This window comes from Euprymna scolopes, chromosome 36 (genome assembly GCF_053919585.1).
Source record: "Euprymna scolopes isolate OS-2025 chromosome 36, ASM5391958v1, whole genome shotgun sequence".
Classification (NCBI taxonomy): domain Eukaryota; kingdom Metazoa; phylum Mollusca; class Cephalopoda; order Sepiida; family Sepiolidae; genus Euprymna; species Euprymna scolopes.
Window position 1 is genome coordinate 58,051,936 of NC_136517.1, and position 17,584 is coordinate 58,069,519.

At 34.6% G+C, this 17,584-nt stretch overlaps 1 protein-coding gene across 10 annotated transcripts in view; it reads left to right on the forward strand.

The window, feature by feature from the left end:
* LOC145260522 (rab3 GTPase-activating protein non-catalytic subunit-like) overlaps positions 1–17,584 on the forward strand; it is a 173,746-nt gene that overhangs the window by 90,539 nt on the left and 65,623 nt on the right. For 5 of the 10 annotated variants that reach the window (XM_080118664.1, XM_080118662.1, XM_080118657.1 and 2 more), the window contains 4 exons: positions 459–556; positions 5,578–5,677; positions 7,392–7,552; positions 17,075–17,098. In XM_080118664.1, the coding sequence (XP_079974790.1) occupies positions 459–556; positions 5,578–5,677; positions 7,392–7,552; positions 17,075–17,098 (383 nt within the window). The remainder of the gene's footprint in view (positions 1–458; positions 557–5,577; positions 5,678–7,391; positions 7,553–17,074; positions 17,099–17,584) is intronic. The other 5 variants (XM_080118666.1, XM_080118667.1, XM_080118659.1 and 2 more) reach the window with 1 other exon arrangement.

Genomic DNA, 17,584 nt, shown 5'->3' on the forward strand with positions numbered 1-17,584 from the left:
ATTAATGATACTGCCTTTTGATTAGTGTGATTTCTGAATTCTTGGTTGATAATTTGATCACTCTATTTGATTCTGAGAAACTTTCTAAGGCACTTGGAATCAAATGCATCTAATTTCTTCTTTTGGCTGATTTTGAGGTGTTAAGTTTCACTTCCATATCACAGTGTGGACAAGATGTTGCTGCGATAAAATCTGAATTCAGATCTGAGGGCAAATTTTTATTTCTCTTGATCTTGCAGAGCTGGTTGAGAAGAAATATTTAAATATTTTCCACCATGTTGATCAATTTTGTTGTGTTTATGGAAGAAATATTCTATTTCTTCAAATCTTTCATAAACAAAAACAATTTCATTGAATTGCTAAAGTTTTTATTTGGATTATTGAAACTACTATTCTTATCTTAATTTCATGCTTTTGTTCAGTTTATAAAAATGAAATTCTTGCTTTGTTCTCTCCAGGTTATCTATTTTACGACCAATGTTTGTCTTGCAAAGTTGGGCCTGAAGACTGTAGCCTTGTACTACAAGACTGTACACTTTCTCCTGAACATCTCCTGGTAAGGACTATTTTTTTTATAATGTTGAAGAAGTAATACCTAACTTGTTGGAACAAGCCTCAGCTGTTATCCATGTCCCGTGTGTGTGTGTGTGCTATCTTGTTTTGTTCCTTTAAGAAGTATCACAGATAGCTGTCTATCCATTGGCTAAGAGAAGATAGGGCCTCGAAGATATATCCTTCATCATCATTTTTAGTCGGGTGAGAAGAGTAGAGGTTTTGTAGCTAAAGAAGCACTAACTGACTCCGTCACTATGTGGCATTTTAATTCCATACCGACCACTAAAAATAAAAGTTGCTGCCATTTGTTTTTGTTTAATTTATGATAAGTGAATTTATGCAATTTATTAAATCCCTGGAGACACACTTATTGCATTCCATTTTCCAGATAGTCTGACATTCTTTCATATGAGAAGTTTTAAGCTTGAAAAAAATCTTTTTAAAATTACTACTTTTAATTAAAATGTTAAATTTTTGCTTCTGTCAACCAAGACAGTTTATTAGAGAACTAACCTGGGTGCCCGGCGTTGCCCAGGTGTTTGGAGGTGTGTGTTGAGCAAAAAAAAAAGAAAAAAAATATGGTAGTAGGCAGGCAGGCTCAAACCCGAGGAAAAGAATGTGAAAAAAAAAATGCGACATCGTTGCCATTGCGTCCGGAAGTGGTGAAGGTTTAAATTTAGGCTAGTCAATCAAAGAGGGGATGGTTTTCGAAAATATCGGCCAAAAAAATAACCCTTCCCTGTAGAAAAGTGCCCAGTTGAGGGTGAAGGAATTAGTTTTTAGCCCAAAAAAAAAGTTTTGGTAATTAGGTAGAACCGAAGCCCTGAGGCGAAGTTGGAAAATAAAATATGAAAAAAACATGACACGTTAACCGATCGGCCAGCAAGAATGAGTTACTGAAAGAAGTTTGAATTTATTTAATTAAGAGAATTGACAGGTGCCTGCACTAAATGACTTCAAGTGGAAGTCGTAGAGTTAACATTTTGGGCAAGCATTATGACGACGTAAGCAATAGCTATTCAGCAGTGAACATTTTCTGCGGGACAGTTTTTAATGAGGTCAATAACCCGGTTTGTTTGTTTTTACCTAACTTTGGGGAAAAACAGCTCCCCTTGAAATGAAAGCAACCATCTGATTTAACAGCGATAAGCCGACATTGACCAAACGTTACATCGTTTTCTAGAGACCACTGGCTGTGGGCCAGGTTTCGAATCGAGTTTCACTTTTTTTATACCGAAAAACGAAAGCAAATATGTGGCGATTCTAAAATGTTGAATATTTAACATTTCAAAGTCGGGCAAATTAAATAGACGGGTGAGCCCCATTCGTAACTAGTAGATATTATGATTTCGACGTGATATAAAGTTTTAAAAATGAGCGACGGCCTCGAGAAGCCGCCAAAAAAAAATCCTTTTGCAGACATACACAAAAAGCGAACATACATACATACATACAACACACATTTTCGCTTTTATATATATAGATTGTTGGGACAACACATGAAAGATTTGGAAAATGTTTGAGAACCAGGCATAACCACTTCTTTTGATTCCATTTGGATACAGCTGAGACATTCATGGCCATAGAAAAGAAAGATAAAGTGAATCATGCAGCGACCACTAGATGAAAGCAATAGCAGCTATAGAAAAATCAGTAATCATATAAGATGCAACATTTGTCCTCTACCTTCTCCATATCCTTATTGGTCCCCCAATTTATCGGAGAGGGACCTATGTTTTTAGTGGCATCTGTGTGTCCATTAGTCCAGACTATTGTCAGATAACCATCCATTAGTTTTTCCTGAAATTTTACCACAAATTATATTTCATTAAATAGATAAGCACAGTAAAAAAAAAAAAAAAAATTTTTTTTTACAAAAATTCCTGTTGTGCTCTCTGTGGCTCAAGAGATCAAAAATGGCCCAAAATGGCTAAAAATGACACATTTTGTCCCATAACTTTTGATCCATCCATTAGATTTATTTGAAACTTGGCCAAAATGTGGAGCCCATTGTTCTTAATATAAATCCAGTATGGGTGACCTTGGCAAAATTCTGGTTCACGTCCCCGGGGACTTTTAGTGCTAAAAACGCCTCTTTTTGTGACACTTTTTCATTTCTTAACAAAAACTTATGTCTGACTATATAGTGGTTTTTCACGATGTTCAACTCGAATATACATGTGTTAAGGCCCGAAACTGCACCATTATCCATTCACATTGGGATTAGGTGTCCCCAAGGGTTCAAAAGAGGTCAAAAATGCCCCAAAATAGCCAAAAATGACACTTTTTGCCCCATAGCGTTTGATCCATCCATTAGATTTTTCTGAAACTTGGCCAAAATGTGGTGGCCATTGTTCTTAATAGAAATTCAGTATGGGTGACCCTGGCAAAATTCTGGTTCGCATTCCTTTGGGACTTTTACCGATAAAAAAAACATGTCTTTTTGGAGCTCTTTTTTTATATTACTCAAGAACTTGATATGTATGTCTATATAGTAGTTTTCCATAGTGCTGAATTCAAAAATACATGTCTTAAGGCATGAAACTGCATCGTTTGTCCATTTTCACTGGGAGTCGGCATTTCCAGGAGCTCAAAAGGAGTCACAAATGCCTCAAAATTGCAAAGAAATTACACTTTTTACCCCATAACTTTTGCCCCATCTATTAGATTTTTTTGAAACTTGGCGAAAATGTGAAAGCCAAGTTGGCCCTTCATACTTCTCACATTCATTATTTCTTCATTATTTTTTGTGCCGTCATCTCACATGCAGCACAAGAAGGGACCACGCACGCGTGGTTTGTTTTCCTAATGTTATTACATATTTTTTCAAATTTCTTATCTTCCTATTGCTTCTGTGGTATGATAGGATTTCAAACAAATACATTTCAAGTAAAAACACTATTACATACTTACGTGTCATGTCGAGATTAGTGTAAATTCCAAACATTTTGAAAAATCCAATGTTAGATCTATTATTTACAAAGTATCATAGATGCTAGCAATCCAAATAGTTTTCTATTTTGAAATGGCAGATTTTCATTGAAAGCAAAGGAGGGAAGTCAAAACGATAAATTGCAGTTACCTCCCCTAGATTTTAAGTTTTCCACATTAGAACATGATGAAACTCCATGATTTAAGAAACTTTAGTTTTACTTGTACTTATTTTTCTATTGGATGATTTTTTTTTTTTTTACAATTTTGGAATTTAAACTAATTTCAACATGACATGTAATTATGTAATAGTGTTTTTACCTGAAATGCATTTGTTTGAAATCCAATTATACTGCAGAAGCACTGTCTTCTTTATATAAAATCTAAAGTAAAATTTTCACCAAAGTTTTTTTTTGAAGAAGTTTTTTGGTTTTAATATTCTACTTTTGTACTTTTAACTGGGCATAAATGTTCCATATTTATCTGCAATGGCAGAACAATGATTTGGTCAGAATTGTGCAAAATTTGCCATGAAGCATCTTCGGCAGATGTCTCAGGTTAGATTGTAATGTTGAAATCAAGGAGTTAGTCAGATCTTTTAAAATTTCAGAGTTGGAAACAGTCTAAGTGAGACCTCCTGGCCTTTGGCCATAGCAGACCTGCAACAATTGCAATTTAATGACCGTGATAAGATGATTTGAAATATGAAGCCAGAATATGTGGCAGTAGTACAGTGCTTTTGTTCTATTGATCAAATTATTTCTTTTCTTTTTACTTAATACTTTGGTGGGGGGGGGGGCGTCCATAGTATCACACCAAACAGCTTGGCCTCATGGACATTGACGTCATCTATAGAGAAAGAAAGCTTTGTTCAAGTGGTGCAATCAAGATAATGTAAGATTTGAAAATCCCCAGTAAACAGGGGAGAGACCAACCTAAATGTTCTTGGTGGTAACTGTTGGGAGAGATCACATAGCATGAAAATCTATAGTTGATACTCATGATAGTTTCTTGGAGATGTGGCATGAGATCTAGCAATCTTCGCCATACCTTAATTCTCACTGTCTTTCCCTTCATCATCGCTGTCATAGTGATTCTTCAATGGCTACCGCTGCCATTATCTAGTGGTCGCTGTATGATTCGCTTCATCTCTTTTTTCTATGGTTATAAATGTCTCATCAGTGGTGCTAGACAAATAAAACTTTTCTTTGCACAGAAAGGAAACTAGAGACATCTGCTGAAAGTTTTTAAAGGGTTTATTTGAAGAGAAATCCTTTACGAGAGAGAGACTAAATTTTCTATTAACTAATTATTTTTTTTTTTTATGGCTTCCTTCAGTCTTGACAGACTATGGATACCCACTGTAAGGGTACCTGCACATGAAATTTTTGTGGCAAGAGTTGTGTAATCTCCAACCACATCTCTCCCGAGTCGACATTGTTGAATACCAGTGGCAAATGGAGGTTCAGGATGATTGGAAACAATGCCGAGATAAGCGGAAAGCACATACAGTGCCTAGCCATCCCAAATGGTCACCCATCTGGTACTGGCCAGGCTCAACGTTGCTTAACTTCGGTGATCTGACAAAAATCGGTGTGTCAATGTGATTGTGCCATACATAACTAATTATATACTAACTTCTTAAATACAGATGGACAGACAACGACAAACACTAGAATGGAGGAGCTTCTCATCTTTGGCAACTTTTTAAACATTTAACGACAGCATATTGTCTTGTCTACTTCGCTCAAGTTTCACATGGAACTCTCCTTAAAACCTTTGTTTCTTTGTGAACTCTAATCCCGTGACATCACATGCTATCCCTTCTATGTCATCTTGTTTTCTATATTCTGACCTATTTAACCTTACATATCATCTCCTCTTGTCATCTACCATGGGAACAAATCCATTTCTCAAACCTTGTGTCACTTCGATGTACACTTAGTGCACCTATGTCAAAATTCATACTAGTTCATTTATTCGCTATTCAACATAAGGTCCCTCCATGATGTAACATGATACCCCTTAACCTGCACGTTAATGAAGAACTCCTGATGATGCTAACGTTTGTCTTTGTTTCCTATTTTACAGGACCTGTTACAACACTATTGGCTGTCCAGTGATAACAGAAGTATTGAATCCCAGGTTCCTAATCTCCACCATATAATTACTGTTATTACAGCTATGACTGGTAGGTCAATTTTCTCATTGAATTTAACTTTTTTTGCGTGGCTTTTTAGCTAAGATCAAAGTGTACTATCTGTTTTTATTTTTATTTTTACTCTTTACCCCAAGCAAGGCACAGTGCCACTTGAATGTAAGACGCTATTATTTGAAACCATATCTATAGATACTATGTAGGGAATTAAGTAGCAAGTTCACATTGCACTTAAATTTCTGCATGTCAGTATAGTCGGGGAAGCAGGAGACCGGGAGGGAGTCCCAAAGTCTAGCAGTTTGGGAAGAAAGAATCTATTAGAGTAGAAGGCTTTCCAGCATCTATGGATCTTTACAGTGAAGGGTTGGAATTTTGCTGCTTGTCGGGGTATTTATGGTAAGGGGACACAAATACTATGAATTTGTTAGAGTATATTCCATTAAAATACTTGTAATGCAGGCACAGGAATGCAACATTTTGACGATGGAACAGACACTGGAGATTGATTGATAGTGCAAGACCTATTAATTTGGAGACTCTTTTTTTTTGTACCCAGTCTAAGGGGGAGCAACTTGTAGTAGATGCACCATCACATTTGCATGAGCAAATTCTGGCACATGTGACCATTAATTATTGTGTTTAACTACAAACTTACCTTTAAAAAGTTTATTTTTAGAGGTTTTTGGGTCTGTTTTGAAAGAATATCACATTTAAAATTATTGTTGACAAGTAGTTTTCATGATATTAAAATCTTTATTATCCAAGGTATTCTATATTGTTTTCACGCTATATCATGAAAACTACTTGTCAGCAACATTTGTGGTGATGAAGAGTTGGATTCCCTAATCAAAGTGTCCATTCCTCACATCCGCAAATCTCTTATCAGCAAGAAAGGTTCTTAAAAAGCCACATAAGGTCTCTTTCAGATAATGTCTGCTGTATAATTGATATATGTATATGTAAAACACACATATTTCAGTATTTATTTCCGTAGTGCTTTTTACAATAGCAGAGTTTTATTGTAATGATGATAACACAGTTATGTGTTGTTTATAGATCTCATCAGATTATTAACCTGATTACTTTGATGAGGTTTTTGATTGAAAGATGATCGCATTTGTGTAGCCATTCATCATGCATTGTATATAATTTGGATCAATTAGGGTTTAAAGACCCTACTAAATAGATGAAACAAAAGGAACAGCTTTCAGTGAACACTGGTTGACTTTGACTTTCACACATGCATGTTGCATAAAATCAAGTCCTTCAGTTTCTCTCCAATGAGATTTACTTTTTTAATGTAGAGTTTTGTATTTTTTATTTTTGTTTTTTTTTTACACAATTTTTTAATAAAACTATTTGAACAAAACTTTTTGATAAACAAATGAGAAATAATTTTGCATTTTAATACTTATTTTATTTTTGGTAGACATCCTAATTTTTAAATAAGAAAAAACTCAAATTGTTTGGTTCTTGTCATACGGTTGATTGTTAATATAAGGGAAGTTTTATTTGAATAAAAAAAGAGGGGGCAGATAAATATTTATTTTTTAATGTAAAGTACAAAACTTTTTTGAAGGAACAGAATTTTCCTTACATTAAAAACCAATGTTAGAATTGAGAATTTAGGATGCTGACATTTGATTGGTGAAGAAGAAAACCTAGACGGAGGCCATTTTTATGCATAATTGATCTTATGATTTAAATAAAAAAAAAAAACAGTTTATTACACTTTTTGTTTTGATAGACACCAGTGATGTTATAACAAGTGTTGATTCAGTCTCTCCTTGGTGGGAAAAGCTACGCGAAGCTTGTGCCCAGTCGACCTGCGCTAAAGCAGCCTACATTTTAGCATTGACTGGCAGAGGTGTTGCTATGGAAATAACAATCAACAAGAACAAAGCTAAGGTAAGACAAACTCTGCTTTCTCTGTTGCTCTATTTTTTCCTCACAATCATCAGCAAACAAAAACAAAAAAAATCTCTGAGTATGTTTGTAATAATAATCTATCCTTTTTATGCAAGACCCTGGTGTAGTGAATAAAGTACTGGGCAAAATTCAATTGTCAAGTTGCACTCTTCTGGTGGTTCAAGGTTCAGTCCTTCACTCAAAATACAATTGCAAATTACTTAGGACTTTTACTCGGTTAGAACAAGAAAATGCTACCCCTGTGGATGAAATAGAATGTTCTGTTCAAAATTCTGTGCACATTCCAGAGTTCGACAAGATACATCTGAAGAAGGTTGTAGGTTACTTCGATCAAAATGTGAAAATAACATTAAAAATGAGAACCGTAGTCCCAAGAATCCAGATAATATGAAAAATCTGTTCTCATCACTTAACAAGTTTAGGGGTAGACTTTTTCGGTGTTTATACAGATAAAAACAGATAAAATCCAAATAAAAACTCTTTGCTATACTTACTTATCAAGCAGAATAAGCAATCTCACCAAAAATTAAGACAATTTATTGACAAATTTAATGAAAAGTAAAAATTAATTTTATTGTAAATTGCAGTTTTACCGTAATCAAGTAATTTTGAGGAGTTATCTAAAAACAGGAAATAATTCAGTCTGTCTTTTTGGCAAATGTTTAAGATTCTCTTAAAAATGGACGGTAAAATGCAATAAAATTGGTTTTTACTTTTAATTCAATTCAATAATTTTTCCTAATGGTATTTACTTTTGTTTGATGTGTAAATATATCAAAGAGTTTTATTTGGAATGCGATTTTCATCTGTCTTTATCCATATAAATTAGCCAGCCTTGTAACTCTTTCCTTTCCTATTGAGATCTTGAAAGGCTAGCCTGTTTGGGGTCTAAGGGATTAAACATTGGTGGTTGGGTCACTTTCAATTTTGGTTTGTCTTGTTGAAGTGATTCTATTTTCCTCTCCCTTTTTATTATTATGATTAGCTCCTTACATCAGGTAGCTTCATGCTTTGTCTGGAGCGACTCCCATAAAAAGATAAGATTAAGATTAAAAAAAAGAATGAAGTAGGTAGTTATAATTGTTGTATTACTAAAAGCAAAATATATTTCCAAAAAGTTGATTACTTATACAGTGTGGATGGACTACTTAAAATTAGTTCAAATTCTTGTCAACTGGAAGAATGTAAGTAAGAATGAAGCAGAATAGAAGTCATTCGTTTGAGATCTTGATACTCATCCAAAAGCTGCCGGAAAAAGCAGCTGCAAACACTATCGGGCAATAAATTCAAAAACATTGAAAACAAAGCTATAACACAAGGAGATAAAACTTATCAAAAGTTTAATTATATGGAACAAATATTTTAATTTCTTTCAAGAAAAGCATATTATTTTATCATTTATTTTTTGAAACAAATGTTTCAAAAAAATAATTTTATTTTCAAGATGAAAGCAACTATGATTGAAAACATTTTTTTTATTTTTCAAGAAAGGTATCACAAATGGTTTGAGTTTGGATTGATGCCTATGTTCTATATAATAGTGTTTCTTTTGATCATCTTACAGACTTTCACAATTTTGCATGTATTATTTCTAGCTATGGGGCCTTCTTTCTTGATAGAAAGACATTACTCCTCCAAGAGACTTAATTTCAAATGGTGTGCTGTATTTCATGTTTGCTTTTAAAACAAAATTTTTTCTTTGTTGCAATGAATCAATTTTATTGAAACTTGTCCTCTTATGACAGTTGATTGCTGATTGCCTAATCACATCAATTTTTTTCCAGCTGCTTATTATTAATTGACAGAAGTTGCTGTGTCGTAAGATGGAGTACTGTTGCCATATCTGGAGTGGAGCTCCTAAGAATACCCTTTCTTGCCTTGTCAGAGTGCAAAACCATCTTCGAAATCTAGTGGGTGATGACATTTTCACCTTCCTACTTCCTCTTTTTCACAGAAGAGGTGCTACGAGTCTCTCTGCTCTATTATTACTTTTATGATAGGTGCTCAATTGAGCTCCAATCTATGGTCTCTCCCCATAAAACGTTTGCAACAAATATATACCTAGCTGCAACTCCCACCAACAACTTCCAGTATTCTCTAATTGCCTAAAAATAAATGAAAATTCCACAAGCAGAGTTTCTTTCTTAGAACTATCTGTCTGCGCAATGCAAACCGTAAGATGGCCGTCTTCGAATCCAATGTGAATAAATTCCTGTTGAGCTCTTTTCTTAGATAATTTGCCCCCACCTAAATTCCACTATGATCTTGTTGTCTCACCATCTACCTAACATTTAACCCTTATCCTAGAGTGGCCTCTTGGTCCTGATAAGTAGTACCATCCCTAGTTAAACAAAAAAAAAAAGAGGCCTTGGGTTAGGTTCTGAATCGGTACCAAAATTGGATGAGACAAACAACATTTGAATTGAAAAGCAACATATATAGCATATGATGCACAAAAAGACTGTCATTTAGCTAAGCTCAAAGTGTGGTCTCTATTCTGACACTACACTTCATCTGTTTTCTTTATCAGTGTAGGAGAAATTCTTTTAGACTGAGGCAATTTAAATTTTTGTCCTAATCCAGAGTGACCCTTTTTAGGAAGCTGGACTTTTTTCCCCACATTGATAAACAGAACTTGTGTCTAACTCTGCCATCGTGGGGAGACAAATAAGGGCACACAAAATATTATGACTAAAAGATTGAACTACTTTTAAGTGGACCACACTGAAAGAACAAGAGATACTAAGCAAAGATTATGAAGAAATAGCATTCAGTTCCAGTAATGATTTCTATTGTTTTCAGAGAGTATAATGTCATTTAAGAAATTTTAGAATAGGTTTTGCTTTAAATAGAAAACATATCTCCTGTAAAGATATTTCTCATTAATTGTATTGTTAAGGAATCTAATAAAGGGCCATTTATTTTGTTTAATTCAATATGTATGCTAGACTTTTTTTAAGCCTTTTAAAAACGGGTAAATATTATAGCTTGTTGACTTAGAATGAGTGTTTTATGCCAAACTTCTAGAGTAAATGTGGTATTGTGGTGACTAATTCTATTAATATTTAGCTGCATTGAACAGATGCCATAATACTTAGTTTTCTGCACCTTATCATTACAAAGGTTTATAGAAAATTTAATCCAGATCGGACCAGTAGTTTCCTAGAAAAAGTTGAACGGACAGACAGACACAAATATAGTTATCTCTAGCATATGAAATTATCTTGTCAGATTTCCAAAATAAAACCAAGTAAACTTTAAGCTGACTAATGAAAATTTGTTTTTGACTAATTTTCATTTGTTATACCATATTATTGGCAATTTAATGATGTATTTAGCTACAATTTATGCAAAAAGTTACTTAGTCTGACCCAGACAATCTGATAATATTAAACATTTTTAACTCATTATTATAAAATTATATCCAGCAAAAAGAATAATTCATATTTTTAATTAAAGAATATAAGTGTTATTTTTCATACAACTAAAATTTTATTCCTTTTTCTGTATAAAGTTAAAAAAAAAAAAAAAAAAAAAAAAAATGCAAACAAATAAAGATTTAAAATTAAAATGATGTCACTGGATACCGGACTAAAGCTTATATACACATACATACACACCAGTTTTCTCCAGGTCACCAAAGTTAAGCAATGATGAGCCTGGCCAGTACCAGATGGGTGGCCATTTGGGAAGGCTAGGCGCTGTATGTTCCGTGTTGAGTCATAGAAATTTCTAAGTTGGTATCTGGGAGCGCATTAATTCACTGAGAGAAATGCACTCTCGATCTTCATTAAGACATGCATCTAGGAGAAGGAAAACTGATGCAAAAACCTGTTGTATACTGTGTGCTCTGTCTTGTGGCAGCGACAAAGATTAGTAGTAAAACCAAAAAGTGTGATTGGTTCTACACAAAGCCTTCACCATTATAAACAAATCATCTGTGTGGATTTCCAAACAACTTAGTTGTGGCGAAACCTCATACATCGAAATCGATAGGAGTGTTCACACACACACATATATATATTATTTAAATATTATATAGTAAAGTGTCTGTTGGAGGTTTCTGGTTTCATCAAATATGGTCAAACAAACAACCAGATATATGAAGAATCTACTCACAAGTGTATACAATATAAACAACTTTTCCAAGCAAGCCTACCTAAAAGATAAATTGCCTAAATAAATAAAAAACAAAAATAAAGAAGCAGCTTTTTTAAAACATAGGATATCTTTTGTGAGGAAACACAAGAAAAATTAACACTGGCAAAGTTTACCCGGTGAACCATTATTAATCCTGTTTACCCTTTTTCCTTTTTTTTTTTTTTTTAAACTTTGATTTGTATTTTTGTGATAAAGCATCAGCTACCGTGTTATACAGCACAATCATGTTGACACATCAGTTCTCGCCAGATCACTGAAGTTAAGCAATGTTGAGCATAGCCAGTATCAGATGGGTGACCATTTGGGAAGGCGAGGCGCTTTATGTACCGCAAGGTAAAATACTAGGTTGAGAAACTGCCATGGTTTATCCTTCTCTCGAGGGTAGATGGGACTCTTAAGCCATGCTAGGCACCCCGTCTAGTGATAGCGTCACAATAAAAAATACCCTTGATAGCGCTGGCAAAGCATCAAGTATTCAGCTACCGACAAGATTTGAATCATACCACACTTGTGTAGTGAGTTCAATCTCAACTATGGGCGCGCTGGATGGATGGACCATGTTATCTTTGCCTTTTTATATGTTTAAGACTCCATGAGAGTAATCTTTCGTTTTTATTGTTCATCCTATTGACATTAACTAATAGGTTATGATCTGTGTAAATAGTAGTCAGCCCGTGTACCGAGGATACATATACTCCAAAATGTGATAAGCTCATCACTAATACTAATCTTCCTTCTCTATTGTGGAGTAGGATTTTTTAAATCTGTTAAGTTTCTTTGAGTACAAACTGACTGGTTATCCTTTCCCACTTGTAACAACACTGCTCCAATCTCGCTATTGCTGGCATCTACTGTTACACTGAAGCGTTTATCAAACGATGGAGTCTTTAACACTAGTTCAGTACTTAGCATGCACTTGATTTTCTCAAACTCTTCTTGGGTGTCCATTGAAATTTCTTATGCTTTTTCAGCAACTCTGTTAGCGGTGCGGTGAGATTTGCAAAATTTCTGCAGAACCGGCGGTAATATCCTGCCATGCCCAGGAATCACCTCAGGATCCTGACATTTCTAGGCATTGGATAATTCTCTATTTCTTGTACCTTGGTATTTCTTGTATCACTGGGGTGATTCTCCCATGGCCCACTACATATTTTACCTCTGCATGGCAGAACTCTGTCTTAGCTAAGTTTATCATTAATTTAGCCGTTCTTAATCTTCTAGATCATTTTGACATGTTCTGCTCACATGTCATTGCATATGACTGTCATCAATGTATGTATCTACATTTGTAATCCCAGCAAGGCATGCATTCATTAACCTCACAAACGTTGCTTGGGAATTTGTCATCCCAAATGGCATTACCCAATATCGGTATGTTCCTTCCGGAGTTACAAATGCCAATATTTGCTTGGCTCTTTGGATTAAGGGCAGTGGTCAATACCTCTTCAGGAGGTCACATTTTGTGATGTATTTGGCATGGCCTATTTTATCTATGCAATTGTCCATCCTAGGCATGGGGTATGTGTCCGCCTTGGTTACTGCATTTACTCTGCTGTAGTCCATACAGAATCTTATCGTTCCGTCAGGTTTATCAACCAGCACACGGTGATGCCCATCTATTATCTCATGTTTTAACATGTATTCTTTTTCTGTCTTCATTATTTCTAACTTTCTTGGACTTGAGCGATATGGGTGTTGTCTAATTGGTTTGGTTTCTTTTAGCTCAATGTCATGCACCGTTGCTTTCGTGCACGTAGGTGCATCATTGAATAGGTGTATATATTCCATTAGTATTTCCTTTAATCTCTGCCCTTCTTCTGGGGATAAATGTGCAAGTTTTCACTCTAAGTCTCCTAGTATCTCCAAATTCTTTAACAATGGGTGCATTCTTCTCTACGTAAAGGTCTCTTTCAGGTTATTCTTTATTTGCAGCTTTGCTGTGGCATGGCGCTGCCAGTACTGATTTTTCTCCCACTCCTAAAATATTTCTTTGTGTCTTGCCTCTATAGTTTAGAGGGCTTATCTTTTCAGCGATTGTCTACGGTCATTGATTGATATTTCGCCTTGAATGGTTGACCATTTAGAGATAGGAGTATTAACATTTCCTCCCCCTCCTCAAATTCTCTATTTACTAAGTGAGTCTTGGCCAATTTCTGTGCTTCAGCTAAAGTCTGTGGTACCTTAATGACGTAATCTGACATATTATTCAGCATAGACTTATTACTGACCCATTACTCTTTTATCACTTTCAATGGTCCTCACATTTGATGACCGAAGACTAATTCAAAAAGGCTGAATCCTAACAACTTCTGGACTGCTTTCTGAACTGCAAAAGCACAAATGAAATCGGTCCTATTTGATATTGTGCTCCACACAATAGCTTAATATGGTCTTCAAGGTGGCATAAAATCATTCTAATGCTCCCTGTGACTGAGGCTGATGAGCGCTGAACTTTATATGGATGATTCCCAATTGCTCTGTAACTTGCTTAAATAGCCTCGACATAAAGTTAGACCCTTTGTCGGTCTGTATGATTCTGGGTAGCCCCATTTTGATAAAATAAATTTATCGGGGTGTCTACCACCTTCTTCATGGACATGTTGCATAATGGGATCGCCTTGATGAATCTCATGGACACACACATTATAGTTAGCATAAATTTGTGACCTGTCCTGATTTTGGGTAATATCACGGCCAAGCCAGTCATTGGACGATTGACAATTACCCCTACTGTGACTTCTCGTGAGCCCCAGTCTGATACTAGTTGGACTTTGAATAATGGGACCATTATGGGTTTGTTTCCATATGCCCCTAATCATAATCTACCTGCAGCTCTTATTGCTTCCTTAGGCATTTGTTTCTTTTTCACTAGGGACTGGGATGCACCCATATCTCTGAGAATGTTAATCGGTTCCCCTTGACTTTCTTTCTCTCGGGCGATATATCCTTTTGATATGAAGGGTTCATATGTTTTGTCTATTCCTTGAGATATTACCCCTTGTGGCTTGCCTGGGATACCCTGATTCATCTTGGTGAATCGCTTCGCCTGGCATTTTGCAGTTATGTGACCCGTCTTCCCACAGTTGAAGCACACTATGGGTCTTGTTTTCCATCCCAGTAATGGTCAGTTAGCTGTACTTAGAGAGTTCCTGATGGGCACCTGTGGATTGTCATTCATCTCTTTTACCATACAATGCTCCCTGACTTATGAATGTGTAAGTCCTTTGGGTTTTACTCTACTTCTTTTGTGTGTTAACATGTATTCGTCTGCCGATGTGGCTATATCGAGCACTGTTTCGGCTTTTTTGTCAGTCAGGTGCATCCTCATGTCATCAGGTATACAGTTTTGGAATTCCTCAATCAATGAGTTGTTTCAACTCGTCAAAGTTACCCTGCACGTTCTTGGAATTGCACCACCAATCAAAATGTCCCTCTTTCAGCTTGACAATGTGGTTGCTTCCATTTGTATCATTCAACTGACTTTCTTTTTTTTTTGCACTTCCCCTTGATTCGTACAAAAAAGTTTTTTTGCACACTTTTTTATTTGGGAGGTGAGATGTCTGTCTAGCTTCTGCTCATAGTTTGATGCATGGTGTTTTCGCTTGTTGAATGTTTTGATGGGGATGGGGGTATTTGGCTGGCTTCCTTTCATTGGTTTAGGTGTGGATATTTTTGTTTGCCATATATTTCGATAGGGAGGGAGTATAGTGGGGTGTCTGACTGATATATAAAAGTAAAAAGGAGGTGGGAGAGCCACTTTTGTATTATGCCAAGTTTTCTCATGACAATATATAAAAAAAATTATGTTGATTCTTCACCTCAGTAAAATATCATAGAACTATACACAGAAACGTCACTTATAATTTGAATATGGACCCACTTTCAACCAGCCTCTGATGCATATTTCTAGACATTATCCATCAGTTTTATTTGATTTTTCTTACATTACGACCAAACTAACTCTCTGAAAAAATTCATATTTACAGAAGGTAGAAGTATCTTTCACTTGGTCAAAAAAAAAAATCTATTACTCCTCTCATCAATCACCATGAACTTTACTTCATAGAGTCCACTTCTTAGAAAAGACTATCATTGTTACATTTACTTATTGTTTGATATCTTTTGCCTATTATAACTTTACTTTCCCAGGTTAATAGACATTCTCCTTTTAGCTTTAATTCTTATTTTCTGGCAATTCTATTGGCTGTTTACAAACCTTTTCTAAGTATCTGATTATAATTGTTGAACATTTAGAAAAAGCATTTCCGAATAAGAAACCTAGCATCTTATAATACTCAATTTAGTGCAAACAGCCAAAACCTAATCTCACATATGCTAGTAAATAATACCAGTTCATATTTGCATGTACCTAGAAATACTTATTACGAATACTGATATATCATATAAGATACACTTCGAATATCATAACGGATATTCTACACAAAACTGTTTGCCATCACTACTTGTATGGCATCAAAAAAATTCCGTTATTCTGATTTACATTTTGCAAAAACACCATTTATTTTTTACTGTTTTTTATGAAAATCGCTTCAGACAAGACATGAAGCTACTTGATGTAAGGATCTAAAAAAAATATTAATTCAAGGTTCAAATCTAGCCAACAATAACAAGTGTTAGATAGATTTTGATCCAGAAAACACCAATTCTTTCCTTTTTATCAGAAATATCGCTTATGGATAAAATCAGGGAAGTGAGGGTTATGATATTGCCGAAAGTAAACCAAATGTCTACTCTACTTGGGCTTGAAGATTTTTTTTTTTTTTACTTTTTTACTTAAAAAATACATAAAAAATTCTAGACAAATAAACTCAATCTAACTGGCAACACGTAAAAATGTATTTTAACTTTATTATAAATAATTATCTTTCTAACACATTAGCATACAAAAAAAACCTCTTAAATTCATATTTTCACGTTAAGATATGTACATTTTCACCTTAATTCAAACTTTTTTGTGTTCTTTCTTTATTAGCTTTTTAAAATACCTTTTGTTCCTTTCCATTCAATAAAACACCCTATATTAAAACAACAAAAAAGAACATATCACATTATTATAGTTCTGTTTACATAAAACAGTAATATCACATGTAAACCATATTCAAACTATGACATACTAACACAGACAATAAGTAAAATGCTTAGTCACCTTAAAACATTTTCTATGACAACAAACACGGTTACTACCGATGTTAGATAAACATCATAGTTTTTCATATTAAAAAAAAAAAAAAAAAGAAGCAGTTCCTGGAATAACACACTTCTTTCGGTTGAGATCACTCGTCTAAACAGTAAAAACATTGCCATTTCCTTCTGTTACAGAGCCACAAACAGAAACACATTCAAGTAAGAATTCTCCTACATGTGGATTTTTCTCTTTTTCTTTCCACACATTTTCTCGTACTTATCCAATATTTGAACCGATACGAAAATGCTCTTACTGTAAAAACGTGCGAATACAATATGCTTCATTTTTCTTTTCAAACTTTTCTGTCAATTCTATCTATCGTTTATTCATTCTTCCATTAATTCCGGACACAGTTAAATATTTAACATGTGTGGTTGTCAAGAATTCCCCCTATATAAAAAAAACAAAAAATATCTTTATGATGTATGTACTCATGACAAAATGAAAGGATCCTATTCCAAAAATCATGTGAACTAATTAGTTTTATTTTTATAAAAAAAATCATTTTCAAATGATTTTAAGCAATTAATGGGAAATCGTAAGCATTACAAAGCTGATCTTGTAAGTTTAAATTGTTGGGTTATCTCCCTTTGTTTCTTCAAGATGGTAACATGAGAAGATCAATCTGCTCTTACTCATAAAAT